Genomic DNA, 20,849 nt, shown 5'->3' with positions numbered 1-20,849 from the left:
TCTAACCGGCAGGCTTCTAACTTTGCGATGCCTTGTAGTTCACATGGAAGCTCCATGTGTGACATTAGGGAGAATCTGACTTTTCAGTAATGATATAACAATACAGTTTTGCTGTCAGGTTATCTGAGCATATTTGAAAAATTTATCTTTAGAAAAATGCAGGTAACACAAACATTGGAAACGTCTTGGAACCCCACTGAAAGAGTTAACAGAAAACTAATATGAATGTTGCAGGAGATGCAACAAAGGCAAAAACCTTATACATACTTGTATTTGCTTTGAAAAGATACAAACTGACTGATATGTTTCAAGTATCCTTATGTGTCTCTATCACAAACCTGGGGATATCATACTCCTTATTTCATATGGTAAGGGAGAACCTGTCAGTGCATCGGTCAGCTATAACATCAAGAAGGTTAGGAAGTTAATCCATAATCATCCTTTTATTGTTATCTGAAGTATTCTGTCTTGCAGCAGGAGAGAGGAATGTTTGTCTGACTGGCAGCAGCAGCTTCTCTTTTTATGTCTTATTGCATTTTTCTGTACCCAAAATGCTCAAGAACAACTCAGTGTCAGCTCTGCTCTTGGCTTCATCCCTGCGTTGAGTCAGATAAAATGTTAGAGGAGACTGAAGGATCTAAATCTGCTGCAGATCCTTCTTACCCAGTGTAGGGCAACTAATAACACCAAATGTGTTATTTTTCTTCTGGTTTTAAATAAGTGAAAATATTCCAAATGTGAAGGTTATCTCCTCCGACTGCCCTACAGACTGCAGTAATAAGAAATTTTACACCCCCCCCCAATAACGTATGTCTCCACACCAAGAAAAATTGCATTATTCTTCAAAAGCTACTTCAAAGTTGAGTAAAAACTCTTCTTTGTCAAAAAGAATATAAGAAAGAGTTCAATTTTGCAATAATGTTCTCAGTACTGAAAATTTACTGCAGCTGCTTCTACCTTTTACTTTTAAAAGCAGAATTCTCTCAAGAGCCACTTTTACCATCTGAAAATGAGAAACGATGCTTCAAACTGAGCTGAAATAGCTTTTTGAAGGGTCATTGGCGATCATTAGAGTGGGACTCCACCTCTGAAATGGGAAAGAAATCCTTAGACAAGTAATACAAACATAAGAAGCTGTTTGGATCCGCGTAAAAGAGGAGAAAGAGGTTTCATATCACTAGGTAAGGCAAGCAGTAGACCTCTGCTACCAGGCGTGAAAGACGGGCTTCAGGAGCTCTGAAACACAGTCACGTGAGTGTTTTTGACTTGCCAGTTTCTGTGCTGCAGAAGACTACTTTTGCCGTTAAAAAGCCGCTTTTCTATCGCGTGTTTCTGCCAGATAAGTAATCCCTCGCGGTGGAAGCCTAAACACTGAGGGAGAGGAGGTAAGTGGGAAAAGATCGGATTCGCCCCTCCCACCTCTCGTCCCTTCCCACCTCTCGCCCTTTCCCCTCACCTCAGGCAGGAAACCGTTCCGCAGCGGCCTTCTGCCGGCGCAGGGGACGAGAAGCGGCGGCCAGGGCGGGCCTCGTTTCCATGGTCTACCCGCTGTGGTTGCCATGGCCACAGCTGCGCCGCCGGCCCCTGGCGCCTAAGGCCCCTTCTGGGCTGCCCAATATAGCGCCTGCGGGACGGCTTGGGGCTCGGCTGGCCTCTACCGCTGCGGATCCCCGCACCAGGTGGGGACAGCGGCAGAACTGAAGCGTCAGAGAAGTATTTAGCGGTGAGTCCCGCTGTCGCCGAGTAGCGAGGGGCAGATATGTCCTCCGGAGTCAGGCGGACTCCGTGGGCGCTCGGAACGGGAGCCAGGCCGTGTGGAGCTGGCCCCGCAATGGCGGGCGGCCTGCGGTGGCGGGGAGAGGCGCTGCTCAGTGCCGCGCTGGCCGCGTTCCTCTGCGCCTTCCGTAAGAGCCGGCCTGGCTTGGGCGCGGGGCAGCAGCTCCTCGTTGTCCCGGCCGAGGGTCGGGGGTAAGGCGGGACCATGGGAAGCTCCTTCCTCTTCCTGCTGCTGAGGGTGCTGATGGTGCTGCGGGTGCTGTGGCTGAGGGAGCCGGCCGGGCAGCCCCGGGCCAGTGCAGAAGTGGTGGAGGCCCTTCGAGCAGTGACCTGATAAACTTCTGCTGCTGGTCTCAGTGAATTGCTGTTGCCCTTCTCTGTGAGAGATTTTGCAGATAGCGTGCTCATAGTTTAAATGTACATATATATTATATTTTGCTTGTTAAAATTGTCCATGTGATAATGATGTGTGCTTATGCTGTTACTTGTTCATTCTGTGCTCTTTTAGGTGTGCAGGCTGTTTGTGAGGGTGCCACTGTCACACAGGAGCTTTTGAAAGAGGGGTTTCACAGGTAAGATGTGAAAGCTGCATCAGAATAACGTGCAGGGTAATTTTACCTGTGAAGAAGTTTCTCTTAATTAATGCATAGTTGTATCCATGCACTGAGGTTTTGATACATAGGCATGGTTAGGTACTAGGATATATTAGCATGATCAAGTAACTGACAGTTACAAGCTATAGTGGAGGAGGAGTAGGAGGCTCTTTTCTGAGAGCTGTGTGGAGGCCGTTGGTAGTACTGAGACATTAACAAAGAAGCAAAACTTCATTCTGGTTATGGATGTGGAGTTAGGGTGAACTACCTCATCCTAACTAGAGAAGCATAGCATGGCTTGAGCAGGATCCATTTCTTAATTGATTGCACATAGTAAGAGCTGCAGCTCATTTTTGCACATTTGAGAGTATGTCTCTTGTGTGGGGAAAGAGGGGTTGTCATCTTTTGAAGCATGGGTGTAAATGTTTTGCTTCTGTTGCTTGTTTTAAGGGACCTGCTATTGAAGGTAGAGCTTGGTGTAGTGCGGGAGCATTCAGGAGGATGCACAGTGGCAGCTAGAACTCATCTTCCACCAGGAATCTACGTGGATCCCTATGAGCTGGCATCCCTACAGCAGCACAATTTAACAAAGGTAACAACCCCAAAGCTAAGACATCTGGCAGGTACTCAGATAAGGATGCTCAGGAAGTTGTAATCTCTGGTCATCTGGCTCGTTGAACCAAGATCATGAACTCCTTTTCCTGGAAGGAGGTGCCACACAGTGTTATCTTCATGACACCTCATTGTATCTCTTGGCTTGATCAGCATCACCTGGCGTGCAGGGTATTTTGTGTTGTGAGAAAACTCATGGGTTGAGATAAAGACAGTTTTAACACGTAAAGCAAAAGGCTAAACAAAGCAAAGCTAAACAAAGAATTCATTCGCTATTTCCCATGGTCAGGCAGGTGTTCAGCCATCTCGAGGACAGCAGGGCTCCATGACATGTAACTGTCACCTGGGAATACAAACACCATCACTCTGAATAGGGGACATTCAGTCCTCTTCTTTTTTCCCCAGTTTTATATGCTGAGCGTGACACCATATGGTATGGAATATCCCTCTGGTCAGTTGGGGTCAGCTGTCCTGACTCTGTCCGCTCCCAACTCTTTGTGCACCCCGGCCTGCTCGCTGGTGGGGTGCTGTGAGGAGCAGAAAAGGCTTTGGCTCTGTGTAGGCATTGCTCAGCAGTAATGAAATGTCCCTGTGTTATCAGCCATTTTCCGGCACAAATCTAAAACATAGCCCCATACAGCTACTATGAAGAAAATTCACTCTACCCCAGCCAAAACCAGCACAGGACAGAATTTTCTTCCTGACCATGAAATAAGGCCCAGTGTTAAAATAAGGAAAATACTTTTTCCTTCTGTCACTGCAAGCAGGTCACCACAGCAGACAGTGGCTTTTTAAATCCCCGAATCATGCACAAAATGTGCATACATTATTTTTTATCCCACATCTCTCCCTTGCATGGAGTCTGATCACAGCCACATCTGTATCTTTCTTCACTTGCAGGCAGTGCTAATTCCTGATGTTGATGTGGAGGCTCCTGAGTACTTAGCAACAGATCTTCTAGTTCTGCTGTACCTGGAACCCGACCCTTGGTGTTTTCACTGCTTTACAGCTACCTTGCCTGTGCATGGCCGGTACCACCGGCCGGCAGAAGACAGTGAGGAAGTGTTGGTTATGCTGAAGAGCCCAGAAGTACTGGTCTGCTGCTGTGACAGTGAGATTCTTGTTACCTGTTCTACTGGGGAGAGAGGAGTAACAGTGGGCAATACAGAGGTTGGAGTCTGGTTCTGTATTTGTCTTCTGGAGATGGAGCTCTCGGTAGTCATGTGAACATGAAGGGAAGATAGTGGCCCTGATAAAGACCCCCATTCTTCCTCTTTGAATGCTGCTGCTGTCTGACCAAAGGCAGATTAATTGTTAATACACTTCTTGGTGTTGTGCTGCTGCTGTTGTACCATTGTGCTGTAGTGGGCAGCACTGGCAGTTGATCTGCTTGTCACAATCCTTGGCTTGTAAGGAGCTGGGTGTTCACATGGCTTTTTCAGTGTTTCTCTTGGCAGCTGAAGCCATGCAGGGCATATTTAATATTCACTGTCACGTATTTAGAGTAATCAGAGTATTGTGATGGTTTGTAACACTTCCTGCATTCCCTGCATGGTAAGGGGGGGGAATGTAGAAAACTCTGTGCCTGAAGGTTAGCATGGTTGGAGTCTCAGACTCGTGTGAAACAAGAATCTGATAATCCAGTGACAGTATTTCAAATTACATTAACAATGAAATCCTAGATTTTTGCTACAAATTGTATTTCCTTTCACAAAATTATTCTTACTTGCTGCCAAGTCAAATATGCTAATGATTCTCAGCTACTTTATCGTCATTTGCGCATTATCTGAGCAATCATTTTCTGGGATAGACTTAAGGGCAGGGAACACTGCCTGGTCAATTAAAAAGGGTATGAAGTCTTCCCATTTTTCTGCCACATTTACTACTTATGTAAATAGTAAATAATAATAAATAAAACATATTTATTTTTCATTTGAAAGCATTTGAAGTATTGGAGGAGAATTCCTGCATGTGCCAGCACGAGGCCAGCAAGAAATGAAAGAATGACTTTGTTTTGGGGGGAAGAGAAATAATAACTGTACAGCTAAAGTTGAGGGGTCTACAGGCTAATGATGAATTCTTTGCCCTGTTAAGGATGGAAGGGCCAAGATACCACCCAAGTGAAATTGTTTCTTGGGTACCTACCATATTGGAAAGAGTTACAAAGTACATGAAAAGGACTGCCCAGTACCACTTTAACTGTGCAGATTAGTTGGCACATTTCTGTCAGTGCTGTTTCACCTGGTGGCTTTCAGGGAGTAGATTCTGTCAAGCTGTTGTGGAGGAAGGATACCTCATTTGGAAAAGCCTTGTAGACTGTATTGCTTTGTCCCACATGGATCTTGCTGATGCATTAACATCTTCCGCAGGTCGCCTGCCAGCAGAGTGTTGGAAGGCTGCTGAAGTGGAAGCTCCCTGCTCAGGCAAAAATGCTGGCCCCTGTCAGTGGTACAGCATAACACACAAGTCTGTGAGTTATTTCTGTGGGAATTCTTGCTTCTCTTCTAACAATTGCTGCCTTTTCTTTTTCCTTGTGAATAGCAACTTCCATAGCACAGGAACTAATCAGTAAAAGATTAGTTGTGCAATTCCCTCTTAGGGAAGCTCCTTTCTTCCTTTCTGATTGGCTTTTAGTGGGGGTTATCCTGCCCTTCTGACATACTTGTAGTAACTGTGCTCTTCTGGTCTTTATGATGAGCACATCCTCACCTTTTTTTTTCCTTTTATTTTTTCCTTGGAATTTTGGGATATAAATTTACTTGGAATTCTAGGATATAATTGGCACTGGTCAAACTAAGAGAAGTCTTTAGAACATAGGTGCTTCAGAAGAGTAGTGAAATGGAAAACTACTTTATACCCAAACTAAAGGAGGAGTAAAACTGCAGAGATTGACGGAATAGCATCTTAAACAAAAGGTCACTTCTATTTGATTGGTTGTTATCTGATTGGCTGAGTATCTAGGAAAACACATAGTCTCTTTATTATAACTCAAAACCAAGGAAAGTGGGATCTTTAGTGTTGTCAGCAACTGCATTTGATACTCAAAAGGGTTGCAGTAGTGAAGAGATTCAGAAATAAGACTCATTTGGCTCGTAACAAATTTCTTGTTTTTGTAACAACACATCACACATCAAAGAGAGAAACCAAATAGTTATTCACCTTTGAGAAAATTGGCGTCTTGGTGATTGGTGAAATGCTCATAAATTGATTTTGAGCAGATAAATTTATTGTGCTTTGTACTGCAGGAGCAGCTGGGGCTCCATTTGCTGTAAACAGTTTTGATTTTGAGTCCAGGAAGAAGCCTTAGCAAAGGGCTAATTAAACATATTTATTAATCATCCAAATTGCAGTCAAAAATAAATAGCTTGTTAAATGTGTGTCATCCATTTATTTTTCTTCTTAGGCACATGAGGAATCCATTCTGCAGGTTCCAGTGGGGCTCAGGCAACATATTTCCATGGTGTGTGCCGTGACTCTTCTTGCCACAGTGCTCTGTTCCAGTCTGATTCTTGCAGCCATGTGCAAATATGGACAATTCTCTGAGGTGACCTGCTCAGAATAAAGAAATATGGAATGACTGACCTACATCCAGCAAAACTTACGGTATTACATCTGCTTCCTAAATGAATCCTATTTCACTTTTATTTCGATATAAGTAATGTGCGAGGGTCCCATAATGGGTTATAATCATTTGGTCCAATTCTTATGAACACCTTACACACACCAGAACCTGTGGTGTGTTCTTACCCATAGCCTGTGGGTATGAGAAACATCAACTACTCATTAAATTTCTGAATTTTAAGCTTGTTGTCCAGATGTGTTATGTATGAATTTGTGAAGAGACATCCTGTGCTTGCAGGAGAAGGCTTAAATAATCTCTCCCATCCTAATAACTGTTAGGGATTAGTTGCTCTTGGTCAGATTGGTTTAGAAAGAATTTAGACAACTTGAAAGAAATTTCACTCTATTTCAGATGCGGGAAGAAGTAACCCTTGGAAGATAAAAACTGGTGAAAAGATACTAAGTAGAAGCAAATAATTAGAAGACTTGCATTGAGCTGTCAGAACAGCTGATAAATACAAGGGAATGGGAAGTAAAATACTTGATGGAAACCCCGAGTTGCTCTTGATTGACAAGGGGTTGGCTGCTGTTTCTTCTCAGTGTCAGTAGGTGGCATTATGAGTTTACAGTAACTCCTGGGACTGTTGGTGGAGAAAATAGATTTTATTTTCTATAAGCCAAGAATAAGTCAATAAAAGCAGGTGATTTTTGGGAGTGTGTGTGAGGGGACGAATGAATATTCTGGTTTTCAAATTCTGTCCTCTTTTGAGGGCTCAGTGTGCAGCCAAGGCTTCTCATCAGAATTGGCCTTTCATCACTGTCCAGCTGTAGCTTCAGGATCCCTTGAACATCTTTCTTCTGCTTCTGCTGAATTCAATAGAGAGCTCGTCTTGTGACTTCGCCCACGACAGGTTGGCAAGTGCTCTGACACTGGGCTCTTGTTTTCCCTCGACTGTGCTGAATGATGGTGGCTGCGCCAGTCCTTCATCCGCTACCTCAGAGAAGTCATGCTCTGCATCTGCTTGGGGGAAGGGAGACACTGAACTGAACAATTGCAGTGAGATTTGGCGGCCTGTTTAACCACATCATAGCAGGGCTGTGGACCAGTGTGGTAATGCTTGTCTGAGTGGGATTTTTAATTGTCTGAGTGGGATTTTTAATTCCCTGAGTTGAGTTCTTATGCTCTCTGTTACAAAGGTAAGTCATTCTGTGTTGCAGTCTGACCCTTGGAAAGGCATCATCTCAGGTTGTCACCCAGTTCTGGCAGGTCTCTTATCACCTGAAAGCTCATGGTTTCTTTGTTTGTTTGGTTTTGGGTTTTTAACATCAGATAGTACCAGTTGAGTATCACAGGTTGGATTCTTCAGCTAAAACAAGCTGCCTGATATCACAGCCTTGTGAAAGAAAATGCTAATATCCTTTGGACAAATGAGAGAAAATATAGTAAGTGGATAACTTGGGAATCTGTACAAGTGAAGATGTGAGAATGGAAACTCACATTAGTGGTAAGATGCCATAGGAGAAACTGAGGGAGGAGGGTCTTGAATTACAGGGGGCTTGGCACTGTCAATACTAAACAAATAGTTGACTTCAGAAGGGTTTAAAAGTGCACTAATAATTTTGTTTGGCACGTGGCTCAGTGTATCTAAAATACATGAAGATCCCACCAATAAGCTTTTCAACTCGAGTAATTCTTCTGATCAATGTAAACTATGAGAGAAATCACAGAACTTCTCAATGGATGTTAGTTTTATATCTCTAGCATTTGTATTATAGTAGACAAGTTTTTGGGGTGGGTTTTGGTGTTTGGGGTTTTTTTTTTGTTTGTTTGTTATTTTGGGATTTTTGTAGTTTGGTTTGGCTTTTTTTTTTTTTCCCAAAGCTGTCAATAAATCTAATAACTCTTGTAAGCGTCCAGTTTGAAGGAACTTGCCAGTTAAGCTTTCTTTCCCATACTGAAAATTGCTGTCATTTAGCAAGCCCTGCATTTAGCAAGAATGCCCTGATGGTGTGCCAGACACTGGAGGATGCAGGTGCCAGTCCTACAGGGATCACTCCCAGACACAGAGGATGAGCTGCAAAGCAGTTGTTGCCCTTTGGAAAATTCCTGGCAACTCTGGAGACAAAGGAGTGAATTCTCAGCAAGAGAACATACATAGAGGGGATGGACACAAACATTATCTATCATTAATATGCGTAAGGCCTGAATCAGAGCAATTTAAGAAAAGGGGTAGGTAGGGGTGTTAAAGACCATGCTAGGAGTTAAGATTTTCTGAATCACAAAACAACCCTCCTAGTTGGTTTAAAAAGATGTGCCTGGGGAGGGAGACAGAAGACTGGGAGGGGGGAAAGGATTCGGAGAGTGGTTTGTAGTGGCAGCTGACTGGGTTTAGGGGTACAAGGCTGAAACAGCAATAAGTAGGGAGACCTTATAGGGAAGGGAAGTAGAGCTGAGGGAAGTGTGAAGTTCAGAAACCTGCTGTGGTTTGTTGAGAGGTACATGCAGAGATGAATTAGCAAAAACTTGGTCCTGGTAAGATCAACTATAGAATTGAGTCAGAATGGGAAAGTAACAGCAGCATGCAAAGAGGAGTGAAAATGATGGCTTTGCCTGTGGTAGGAAGCAGACCAAAGAAGTCTATACCAGCTTATAGCAGGGTCACTCTGGTGTACTGTTCTTGAAAGAGGGGGGCTGAAATAAGGCAGGTCTGTAGGGGTGAGTTTTCTGTGACCATTTGCTCTGCAGTAATTCTGCTGCCACCAGCTCTGTTCACTCAGTAAGCTGGGGCACACCCCAAGGAGCCACTGACAGATGACACCACTGTGCTGTGCAAAACCAGTTTTCCTCTCACAAAATGACGCATTGAGTTAATAATGTCAAATTTAAATGCCAGAAGATGGAAAAAAAAGGGTGAAGAAGAAGCAGTTCAGAAGTGCTCTGCCTCTGTTTTTCTGGTCTGGCGGGTCTCTGCTCTGCAGCTGGCTATAGCCCACCGCAAAAGAAGTTATGTATGTAAAGCTTAATGACGTGACCCCAAACCAGCGCTGCTCTGCCTTGGGCATTTGAGGGCGGACGCAGGCCTCGAGCAGTGATGCCGCGGCCCCTCTCGCCCCGTCCCCCAGCGGTGAAGCGGGGCATGCAGGCCGCTGCCGCAGACACCCGCTTCCGGCGCAGGCGCGGTGCCCGCCGGGAGTTGTAGTCACCTGAGCATTGCCCCGCCCCCGCGGGCTGTGGCCACGCGCGGCGGTTCCGCTTCCCCTCCGGCTCCTGCCGCCGCCGCCGCCTCGGTGGGTTCCCGACGCCGCCGCCATTGCAGAGGCGCCGAGTGGCGGCCGCGCCCCGCTCAGCCCGTCCGTCCTCCGAGGCGGCAGGCGCCGCCCCAGCTCGGTGAGTCCGCTCCCACCTGCCGGCCGCGCCTTCCGTCCTTTGTGGAGCCCGTCGGGCCGGGCCTGAGGCGGGCGGCGAACTCGGGGCGGTGGCTTTTCTCCCTCTTCCCCCCCCCCCGCCCCGGTCCTGCTTCACGGCGCTTCCGGCAGCGCGGGGCCGCTGTCCCTGCCGCGCCAGGCACCGAGGGCGGCCGGGCCGAGAGCGCCTCGCCTGGTCTGGCTTCAGCAGGGCGGCGGTGCGGGACCGGAGATCGGCCCCGGCTTCCTGCGGACCGCGGTGGCCCCCGCCTCGGCCACCCGCCCCCAGGAGCCGGCCCCGAGGGGACTCGCCGCCTGGGTGGGGGCTGTTCGTGCTTGTGGGGAAGCAGCGGTTCGGGTGTTGCTGTTACAAGTCCTTACGGAAAGAATTGTGTTGTTTAAGTAGCGAAGCGGAGTGCAGAGCCCTACCCGTCCCGTGCAGCGAGTGCAGGCTATGCGGGCACTGCAGGTTGCTGGATGGATCACTTGTCTTTGCTCTGGTACCTGGATTGCCATTAGGCCAAGTCTTTTCGTTCCAGTTACAAAGCTGTTGCTCTTTGTGCACCACACCTGCTTGGTTTTTTCTCCTCCCTGTGTTTTCTGCTTTATTTTTGTTACCGCTTTTGGCATTTATTCAGTCAAAGCCGTGCAGGATGATTTAGTTGTTTAATGGGAGGCTCTTCGGGGAGCAGCTGAAATCAAAGTTGATTTTAGCCTGGTACGTGGGAGCAGCTGCCCAAAGGTTTGTTTGGGAGTAGAGAGTTCACCAGCTGGCTTTCAAGGAGCAGTCTTGCACTTTGCCTGTAGCCGAAACAAACCGGTTGGTTCATCTGCTGCCTTACGGTGAGTGAAGACAGTGCAGATACTGCAGCATTTTAATATTTGTTATTTTGGAGATCTTGCAATAAAAGCAAGTTAGGTGCAATTGAAACACAGCATATTGTGGGGGTTTTAATTTTTCTTATTTCTATCTCTTTTCTGTCTTTTTTTTATACTTGGAAAAAAGGGAGCTGCTCTTGCGGAAGTCTAGGACCCACCTTGCAGTATGGAGTGTCCTCACAATGTGAGCTCTGGAATGGTACCCCCATAAAAAAAATGGGGACTAGCTCCTTCATTTAGGAGATAGAAGTGATTTAACTTGCAGAGATACTGTGGAGGCAGGCTAAGAAATACCCATGTGTAGCCAAATGAGCTGTTGCAGTTTTAATGTTACTAGAGAACTGATGAATCAGTGATTTCGTTCTTACGGACTAATGGGCTGAAATAGAAGCAACATAGAAATGTAAAAAGGCAAAGCCTTTGTGTTACGAGTTGTTGAGTAGAATCTTTAAAATAATAGCATTTAAAAAAATTGGCTGAGTAGTATTTTAAAGGAAGGAAAATCTTTACTCTAAACTTCACTGGTTGGATATTTCAGTTCTTCAGGCCGGAACAAAAATGTTTGAGAACAAGTAACAAATCTGTGTTGTTAAAGTTGGATGTGCTGACGTAGTTTTTACAACAAAACTGATGGGCTGTTAAATGGGGAATAATGCCTCTGTGGATATATCTTGCACTTTTTAGCACAGTACAATGTATTTTGGTGGATCTGAGGTATGTGACAAGCATGGCAGTGTGTCACAGGCTGATTTACTGGGATGAAGCTTGTGCAGTTAGATATTGGACCTTCGGCCAACTGTGGGGGAGCTTCTTTCCCGAGGCACCTGCTTGTATTCCCTCTCTGGGATGGATGCTGGAATGGATGGGTAAAGGCTTTGCCTGTATATGGTAGGTCACATCCTGTGCTTGTTTTAAAATGCATCCTTTTAAAAACTCGTGTGTGCTTGTGGTGTTAAACTGAACCTTTCAGTTGTGTTTAAGGAAAAAAGTTACTCAAGCACCTTTGGTTTCTCAACAACTTCAAAGTAAGTGTTAAGGGTATTGATGCTGCAGATTTTTGTTCTTGTGGTGATCTGAAAAGTTGTGGGGATCTGAATCTAGGTCTGTGTTTTAGTAACAAAAGATGCTTCTGCTTCAGAGTCCTTGCATCAGTCATTTGGTTTTGGTTGTTGTTTGGGTTTTGGTTGTTTCTTGTTTTGTTTTTTTTTTCTCATTTACTGTGTGGGGTTTTTTTTTTTCCATTTACATTTTATCTGTTTTCTGCATTTGGAGGTTTCTAAGGCCCTGGAAGCTTCCCTGTGAGTTTTATGCCAGTATATTCTTGTTTCTTACAACACGCACATCTATTGACATGTCCGTGTAGCAGTTACAACAAAGAAAAAGCTATTTGTTCTGAAAACAACCCCTTAGTTACAGAGATGGCCAGGCCCAGTGATAACACCAGCAGAGATGCAAGTCCTGAGGTCAGAAATTGGGATGCAGGCAGAAAGCTTCGAAAGTGAGTTGACTCACCAAAACATCTAGGAATAGATAGCAGAGGCAAGGTGATGGGGTGAGCAAGGGGAAGGAAAGGTCTGCAGCAGCCAGGCACCATGTATTAGCGTGCATCCTAATGTGTTTATGCTAGCAGTTGGGAAAAGGCAGCTGAGTTGACAGAAGAAGGTGGTTGTGGAGCTTTCCCTTCATTTTCTAGAAATGTAGTTGCCGTGATCAGTTCTGCTCTGTTCTCGTGAAACCAGGGGCACTCTCTTGGACTAGGGGTGAGGTTTGGAAAGGCTGCATCAAGCTCAATATTTAGTTTTCCAAGATGGCACCTCCTTCCTTAAATCTAAATCAAATTTGTCTGTCTAGCTCAAAACTTGGAGAGAGCTTTGTGATTGCAGAATGTTGTCTTGAGGAGATTTCTGTACCTGCTGTGGTAGTAACAGTACATTTTCAGTTAAGTTTTAATGTGATAAACGCTGAGCTTACCACTTGCTGTGTGAAGTGCAGTGGTGCTAAAGGTAACGAATCGCGCCCAGCACTTGGATGGATACCAGGCTGAGCTACTAGGTCCATTCTTAGAAACAATACAGTCCTCTTAATGCAGTGCTTGACTGGGTGCTGTGTTGATTCTGCCTCTTGGCAAGGTCAGTTTGACCATGGAGGAGGCTGCATCTTCTGCAAGCTTTCAGTATTTGCAGGGCTTTGTTAGGCAAAAATCAGCATTTTCTCCAACTTTCTGGTATAGCAAGGACATAGGGGAAGAGGTACATAAGTGTGTGTGAGCAAGAGGGGAGCTCTGAACTCTTGGTGTGGTGTGAGGGCAGCCATGCTTGTGCAGGAGGATGGTAGGCAGTAGGTGGGAAGAGGAAAGGAATCCAGGGTACTTTTCTTGTGGCGAAGGGCAAGAAATGGTTAGGCAAGGCACTGATTTTGAAGGCCTTTTAGGAAGGAAACTCTGCAGTGTTCCCGTAAGACCTGAGGGTTCTTACTTTACTTTGCTTTGCTGTTAGGAATTATGGTGTCTTGAGGTTGTGATCTTGTAAGATTTTAGAAAGCTCTTATTTGCGTTTAAATGCAGGTGGTAAAAGGAGATGTGTTTTCAGGTGAAAATAAGAGATCTACTGACCTATCTAGCTGGGGCCCATGTTGCAAGTTGTAGAGTGAGCTCTGTTAATGCAAGTCTTCAAGCCTTACTTCACCACTCAAGGTTTGCCAGATCTCGAAGTATGATTTTACCTGAAGTTGTGCCTTACTTCAGTTGGACAATACGCACATTAGTGCTTGTTATTTTGACTGATTAAGTGGATGGTGTCTGTCGCTAAGAGCTGGAAGCACTGGATTTGGTCTCAATTCTGTATCTGATTTGCCAGGGTTTTTTTAAGTTGATCATACTATTTTCTCAGCTTCTATTTTCTCAGCTGGGAATGGGGACTAATCAGGCTTTGAAAGTGTCTCACGCGGCAGGTCAGGCAGAGATGTACATGTTAGGAACACGCCTTAAAATTGACAGGAGTTTTATTTGTGCTGTTAAATTTTGGGTGATAAAACACTGTCTGTAAATTCAAAAGGAATTCCTCATGCTTTTGAAAGGCTGAGGTTATGGTGTATTAAACCACTTCAGAAATTGCTGATGCTTCTTTTTATTTCTTTTGTCACGTGTACAAAATGGATGTATCTAACATGTTCATGAATTTCAAAATGCTCTTAAAAATCTTCGTTTCAGCTGCTAATAATTTACTGGTGCTTAGAATTGTTTTAATTGAACACACCTTATTAGAGAAATATAATATTTTTAAGACTCCTAGAAAATATTGGGTGCTTCATATAATAGATAGGTCGTTGTTTCCCCAGAGAAGTTAAGCCCTGCCTTGGTGTTGGTGTAGCTCTGGCATTAACAAATTTGCACAAAGTTGAATGCTTAAAAAGCATGAGTTTGCTACTGAAATACTTCATGTTGTCCTGAAAGACACGTGGTTACCTGTTGGCAACAACTGTATATATTTGACTCTTTGGTCAGGGCTGTTCTCTCATGCCAATTAGCAAAAATCATTTCCTATCTCTAAAGGAGTTATTTCTATAAGACAGATTTAATTCTTTCTAATTCTGTGGTTTCATTTCAAAGAAAAGCAGCTGTAGGAAAGAACCAGTGTGTTAGGGCAACGGTGAGTGTGATTTTAGAAGTGGTGTACTATGTCAAGAACGGGATTTAACATAATGTGAACCAGAATGGGAGCAGCTGGCAGGTGCATTAAGGAATGGAAATACGCTAAAAAGTTTCCAAGTCAACCTTTTTTCTTTCTTTTTCATTTCAAGTTTTCTGCTTCCTGTTTAGGTGCTGGATGTTTGACTCAGTGTGTACCCACACGAGTATGTAACTGTCAGCATATGTAGGCTTTCCCCTTGCTTCCCTAATGAGTGAAGTTAGACTTTTATCCAACAGCATGAGGTTTATTTTAGAAACAAATGTAATACTTTATGCTCTAAGTTGTATTCTTTATTTACAATCCTTCTAGAACTATGTTAGCTAACAGGTATCTTTTGGACTGCCTGTCTACTGTAAAGGGCCATCCTCATTTAAAGGGGTCTTCTGGGAATTCGGGCTTCAGAGAGAAGCTGGCTGGGCAGTTTCTTGTGGAAATAGCTCATTGGAAGCGACTGAACTGGAAATACACTTCAGTTTGGGTATTATCTGCTTTAGGATGTGAAAACAAATAATGCTTTATTTTTAATAAATGCTTTAAATAATTAATAAATAATAACAAATATAATTAATACTTTAAAGTGAACAACTTCTAAAATTCCAAAGCATTGCTGAAAAGGTAAAAGGAGAAAAAAAGTGTCTTTCAACTTTTAATTCTGTTTTAAACTGTTTGACAGATCAGGAATTTATAAGACAATGAATTAAGTATTTTTGACCTTTTTGCCAGGACTCAGCACGTCAGAATTGAGGAAAAACAATTTCTGGCCCAATTCCAGGTGCTGCTGAAAAGGGCCTCTTTGGAAGTTAGAAGGTCATGGAAAGGATCTCTCTCTCTTGCTACAGGCAGGTCACATCCGTCTGACAGCCTAGATCCGGGCTGCCTAAAATGCCAATAGCAAACACTCCCTGAAGGTGCTAGAGAAGGGGCCAAGTGGTGAGAACAGTCATCAGTGCAGAGTCTCAGTACATGTCTGTAAGAGCTCTTTTTGGCCGTGGAAACATTATTCTAAATGCGCACGTGGCATAAAGGATGTGATTTTAGTTTTCAGGTTGCGTAGTTTAGGAATATGGAATGTAGCAGTGGGGTTAGTGATCAGCTTGGGCAACTTCAAAACATTTGGATTTTAGCTGAATCTTCTTCTGAACCTGGTTGACTTCCTGCATGATCTTGGGTGGCTGTTACACTGTGTTTGCTTACATTAGGTCAACAGGCTGATTGTTCATGAGATATTTAGTGTTTTATACTAGTATTAAGTAAGCTGAGTGCTTGACATTAAGTCCACCTGACTGCAACTAATTTAGACCAGGAATAGCGGTGCTGCTTGATTTGACACCAAGGTAAACATGAGAACAGCCGTTTGGGTTAGAGGGGGAAAGGCGAGGGTATTGTTCTCCCCAGTCCCAAACCAGTTGTTTCTACCCACTCTGATAAGCTGGCACTGCTGCATCCCTGAGTGTGGTGATCTGGGTTAGGGAACTAAATTGGTGGGAAAGGAATCACTGATGTTAAACGTGACTTGAAAATTCTGCTCAGTGATCTTACACTAATGGCCCAGTTTGTAATAGCTGGAGCGTTGTGTGTTTGGCTTTGTGCCTTTCTTGTATGTTTCTGAGCTTTTGGGAATGTTAGTTCAGATCAAACACAAAAGTAACCAAATGAGTGTTTATTTGTACATTTCGTCATGAAATCCTACCATCATTTTCTATCGTATAGAAAATAGGTTCCTAATGTTCCCACCTCCATGTATGAAATACTCGCTGTCACTATTACAAACACGAGTTATGTGAAATGTGTGATTTTTCAGAGTTGAGACAGCGTCACGAAGTGTGAAATACTTAGTCTTTTATGCTGTTGTCTTGCTTTTTCTACTCAAGGGTGCAGGTGAAGTTCAGGATTTTCAAAGATGTTTAGCAACAGGAACAGTTAATTTTAATCCGGTGTTAACATGCTAAGACTCTTTTATATTAATGTCCAAGCTTACAAATTAATTCTTAGTGGTAAAGAGGGCCTTGACAGCCACACTCAGGAAATTGATGCAGGTAACTCCTCCTGATTTTTGTTGCTGGCATGTTGCAAAGTAAATGGCAGAGCAGTGGGATGAGGATTATTTCACAGGAACCAAAGTATGTCTTGGCAATGCTGTGACTCATTGCTTTTGTGAATGCCACTTTTTCTTTCTAGCCCTTCTAGACCTATTTGCAGTGATTTTATGTATGTGGTGCAGTACTGGTTTTGTGTTTTGGGTTTTTTTAAGACTAGATCAGTGTTGAGATTTTTTTTTATGTAGATTATTTTTCCAGGTAGCTGTTGGAAATGGAAAATAAGAATTCAGAATAGTTCAGTATGGCTGGTTTGGATGCTCTCTTCACAAGCAGGGCTGTGTGTCTAGTGACTGGTTGTGATATCTTTTATCTTCTTATTAATATTTATTGCCTTGTAAAATATTTTACTTCTGAGAGGCATAACTCTCATTCTCCTTGGCTTGTTGTGTATATGATGGGTAGTCTTACAGTCTTTTTGCATCACAAGCAAACGTACTCACGCTTGGTAAAACTGGATTGAGTATTACTCATTGAAGATGTTAAGGTACCTGATAAACCTAAATGATAACACATCCACGGCAATACTACTAGAGGTTGGAGCTCTAGTACTTTGGCAATACTTTTCTCTCAGGTCTTATTTGGTGAAGTGATGGGTGATGGTTGTACTTTACTTCCTTATTCTTTCAAAGCCTATGGGCCACAATGAGATGCCAGCTTTCTAAATTTAAGATTGCATCTGAACTGGAGAAATCTCTTTGTTTCAAGGATCTTGGTCAAGATTGAAAACAGATGTAACTCTTGCTCCATGTCACTCTGATTAATGATCGTGTTTCCTATGCTGCTGAAAGAGCTTTCTCTTCCTAACCCTTAAAGTTTTAGTCATTTTGTCAAATAACTTGTCAGTAAACCTCAATGTTTGAGGTCTTAATTGTCCCTTTCTCTTGTTCATGTTTTTAATTTCCTAAATGAGGTACTGGTAGTATCAGTGCTTTTTCTTGGGCTTCACATTTGCTGCCTATGTGCTCATACATACCTGGTCAATGGTGGATGATAGGCCATTTTCCAGTGACCAGTGTGATGGCAAGTGACTGCTCAAAGGGATATTTCGTGGGCTCTCTCTTTGTTGCCAAGTTTAATAGAAATCCTTATCTCTATTTTACTCTATTGAAATGACTTACTGAAATTTGCTTCCTGTTTTCTTAACAGAATTGAAAAGATCTGAGAAAATTTTCCCTTAGATGAAAAACTCATGGAAAGTTGACCATTTCTAAAGGTATTATATTGAGGTCAACCTTTTCCATAGCTGCATGAAATTTTATGAGAGGAAACTTTTTTTTTTTATTAGTAAGAAAAAGCACTGTGTTTGAATTTTCATAATCACAGAATTTGTAAGTTTTCCATGCTCATTTGTTGCAAAAAAAATGTGTTATGTTCATACTTTCAGACTCACTGGTATTAGCTAATAGTTTTGTAAATTAAAAAGAGGAAGCCTTGGTAGGTACAAAATTGTTGTTCTGGGTCAGGTTGTCTGTGTCTCGCCCAGGGTTCTGGCTGCAGTCTCAGTGGATATCTGTTTCAGTGTAAGGACTCTCTTAAATGGCTTTTTGAAGTTGGAATGACTTGCTTCAACTGCTGTCTGCAATTGCCTGGTTTTGCAGTAGCTCCAGATGAAGGAGTTGGATTATCACAGAGTAATGTTTTACTGATACATCTTTCATTTTCTGTGATTTAAGGCTCAGCTAGTGCTGAAGATTAATGTAGTGCTGTAATGCAGGTCTTCAGTTCTTGTGTTGGTAGCACAGCATGAGTGATGCCTTTCCTCTGTGGGTTTCTTTTTTTTCCATAGATGATTATCATGCATCCCTTGAAATGGAATTAGAGACCCTCAGATAAGTGGGATATCTCTTATTTCTATTACAGTAAATAGTTTTAATTTTTTATTGGAGTGGTAGTCATGTTAATGAGGACCTTGTGGATGGAAGCTTTCATTTCATGGGTGAGTTTTTATGTGAACTTGCCTGATGCAGAAATGGGGTGCTGCACAGAACTGTTCTTATGGAATTAGAGACCCTCAGATAAGTGGGATATCTCTTATTTCTATTACAGTAAATAGTTTTAATTTTTTATTGGAGTGGTAGTCATGTTAATGAGGACCTTGTGGATGGAAGCTTTCATTTCATGGGTGAGTTTTTATGTGAACTTGCCTGATGCAGAAATGGGGTGCTGCACAGAACTGTTCTTATGAAGGAGTTTGAGTATTTGAAGAAGTCATTGTCCTTGTGTCACATGGCATAAATGGAATATAATTCTACGAGGAGAAATTATCTCTAATTGTCTGCATGGTTTTTGGTTGTTTTTTGAATGACCTGTTGCTATGCTTATAGACTCTTTCTGGCTAAATTTGTATTCAGTGTGGGTATGAAGAAGTAAGCATCTTGAGCTTGGGTCTGTTCAGTGGTAAACTGTTCCAAGTGGTTATGACCATCCAGGCGGCAGAATGCTGTACTGGTGTCCACTGGTGCACAAAGTGGCTGGGAAAAGTGACTTGAAAGAGGCAGAATTTCCCATTGTGGAAATTCCCACTGTGCCAGGCTAGCGCTGTTCGACAGTGCTGCAGTAAGCTGAGGGTTTGGCCTGCAGGGCTGTTGAACTAAGCTAAAGTTACCACTATCTGCTAGCGTTAAGTGCAGTTGAAGTAAGCCTTGGCCAGCCACTGGAGAGAAACAAAGAGCTCTATTCTGTGTGCATATGAAAAAGATAGCTTTTTCCTGGAGGGAGGAGCTATTTTTCTCTTCCCTTTGTCTTTTCACTAAGTATTCATTTTTTCTGTAGCTGACCTTTGACAGCTCTACCAGTGTGATGGGGAACGGATGGATCCCTTACTCTTGAATTATTCCTTTTTCTGCTATCCTGGTATACAATGTGTGTTGTTTCTTCTCTGTCCAGTTAGTCCTGCATCTTTACTTGGGATGGGTAAGCTACGGCCTTGTCTTACTGCTGCCTGTAGTATTTCCAGAGGTTAAAAAATGCCTTTGCTTTCGGTTAAAGCTATTGCTGACCTCTGCATAGCACCAGTAGCCTGAACAGTTTTTTCATCATTATCATTGCTCTGTTGGGTGGTGATTGTGAATCCTGTTAGACGTGCACCAAGCTATATAAGTACCTTGTGTAGGGTAGCCTTTATTCAAATAACTTTTGCTCTGGAATGTGTGATCCCTCCCTGTCTGTAAATGCCAGCTTTAATTAAGAGAGACTCTCAGCAATGAGATGCAGACTTCATTTTTGTTTTTCTTCTTGTAAACTTTCCGTACTTGCCCTTTTCCCCATTCTCCTTTGATCTTTATAAAACCTCAGCTCATGAAAATAAAGGCTGAAAAGTATCTTCTAGTTAGTGAAAAATGAGTAAGCACAAACACCTTGAACCATGGATTTGCATGCAATGTGTATGCTGCAGGCTCTCTTGTCTGTGTTTAGTTGACTCAGGTTTTCAGGTAGGTAGAGCTGGGGTAAGTAATTTCCTTGTTGAAGGTTGAATAGGCTTTTTCAAACACCTTTGAGTACATGTTATCATTATGCAGCATTGCACAATAGTTTGTTGAAGGAAAACTGTGGCTGTGGGCTGTATAAAATGAAGCGTGGTCTGAATTCAGCTGGTAGGCGGTAACTAATACAACCCTGCGGCAGAGGGTGGAAATGGGTCCCTCTTGGTTTAATTCCTCCTCCACTCTACGGCAAGAGGGCTGCTTCTTGGAGCAAGGTGGAACGGGTGTCCACGGCTTTCAGCTCAGCAGTCTGCCTCGTTTCATAGAATCACAGACTGGTTTGAGTTGGAAGGGACTTAAAAGGTCATCCAGTTCTAACCCCCTGACACAGGCAGGGACACCTTCCATGAGAGCAGGTTTGCTCCAAGCCCCGTCCAGCCTGGCCTCGAATTTTTGTGTGTTGCTGTAATCAGCTGGTGATAATGACATTGTAGCCTTGCTGAGTGAGTTTTCCTGACGAACTTGGAAAGTGGGAAATAAGGGTAGTTGGGAAATCACTTCTGAGGCCCATCTGGTGCTGTTGCCTGTGTTTGAGCTGTTTCAGAGGTTATAAAGCAGAGAAGAGATTTCTAGTTCAGTGGTGATAAGATACACCACCACAGTTCAGAAGTACCCAATTCATTCTGTGAAGCAGAAATGATGCTTCGGGTGGGAGTTGGTTGCTATGTGTGGTTTAAAGGGAGAAAGTGGTGATGTATCACAAGACTCAGAGATGGCCACAGTATACAGTGAAGTCAAGTATCATTAATTTGC

At 43.4% G+C, this 20,849-nt stretch overlaps 2 protein-coding genes across 4 annotated transcripts in view; both read left to right on the top strand.

The window, feature by feature from the left end:
• The first annotated feature begins 1,814 nt into the window (after positions 1 to 1,814).
• On the top strand, positions 1,815 to 6,783 carry PIGX (phosphatidylinositol glycan anchor biosynthesis class X). 3 transcript variants are annotated; one of them, XM_057429026.1, is made up of 6 exons: positions 1,815 to 1,904; positions 2,285 to 2,348; positions 2,820 to 2,961; positions 3,882 to 4,092; positions 5,351 to 5,451; positions 6,385 to 6,783. In XM_057429026.1, exons 1-6 carry the CDS (start codon positions 1,832 to 1,834, stop codon positions 6,541 to 6,543), a joined length of 750 nt encoding a protein of 249 aa, XP_057285009.1. In that variant the 5' UTR covers positions 1,815 to 1,831; the 3' UTR covers positions 6,544 to 6,783. The 3 variants fall into 3 exon arrangements, 2 of the variants coding, with proteins under 2 accessions (XP_057285009.1, XP_057285010.1); XM_057429027.1 differs by having other exon boundaries at positions 3,882 to 4,196; positions 6,385 to 6,609; XR_008974863.1 differs by lacking the exon at positions 6,385 to 6,783 and having other exon boundaries at positions 3,882 to 4,830.
• A 2,980-nt stretch (positions 6,784 to 9,763) lies between these two features.
• PAK2 (p21 (RAC1) activated kinase 2) overlaps positions 9,764 to 20,849 on the top strand; it is a 39,988-nt gene continuing 28,902 nt past the window's right edge. The window contains exon 1 of the mRNA XM_057429020.1: positions 9,764 to 9,930. The gene's annotated coding sequence lies outside the window, so the exon portion shown is untranslated. The remainder of the gene's footprint in view (positions 9,931 to 20,849) is intronic.

Source organism: Pezoporus wallicus, unplaced genomic scaffold (assembly GCF_028554395.1).
Source record: "Pezoporus wallicus isolate ANWC-B61680 ecotype Strahan unplaced genomic scaffold, APGP_CSIRO_Pwel_v1 contig_593, whole genome shotgun sequence".
NCBI classification, from domain to species: domain Eukaryota; kingdom Metazoa; phylum Chordata; class Aves; order Psittaciformes; family Psittacidae; genus Pezoporus; species Pezoporus wallicus.
This window is presented reverse-complemented; position numbering and strand designations above follow the sequence as displayed.

Excerpts from the sequence above, each read along its gene's own strand:
- PIGX (XM_057429026.1), top strand. The coding sequence starts at position 1,832 with ATGGCGGGCGGCCTGCGGTGGCGGGGAGAGGCGCTGCTCAGTGCCGCG. Across the intron at positions 2,349-2,819 it reads TTGAAAGAGGGGTTTCACAG|GGACCTGCTATTGAAGGTAG; the intron begins GTAAGATGTGAA and ends GCTTGTTTTAAG. Across the intron at positions 2,962-3,881 it reads AGCAGCACAATTTAACAAAG|GCAGTGCTAATTCCTGATGT; the intron begins GTAACAACCCCA and ends CTTCACTTGCAG.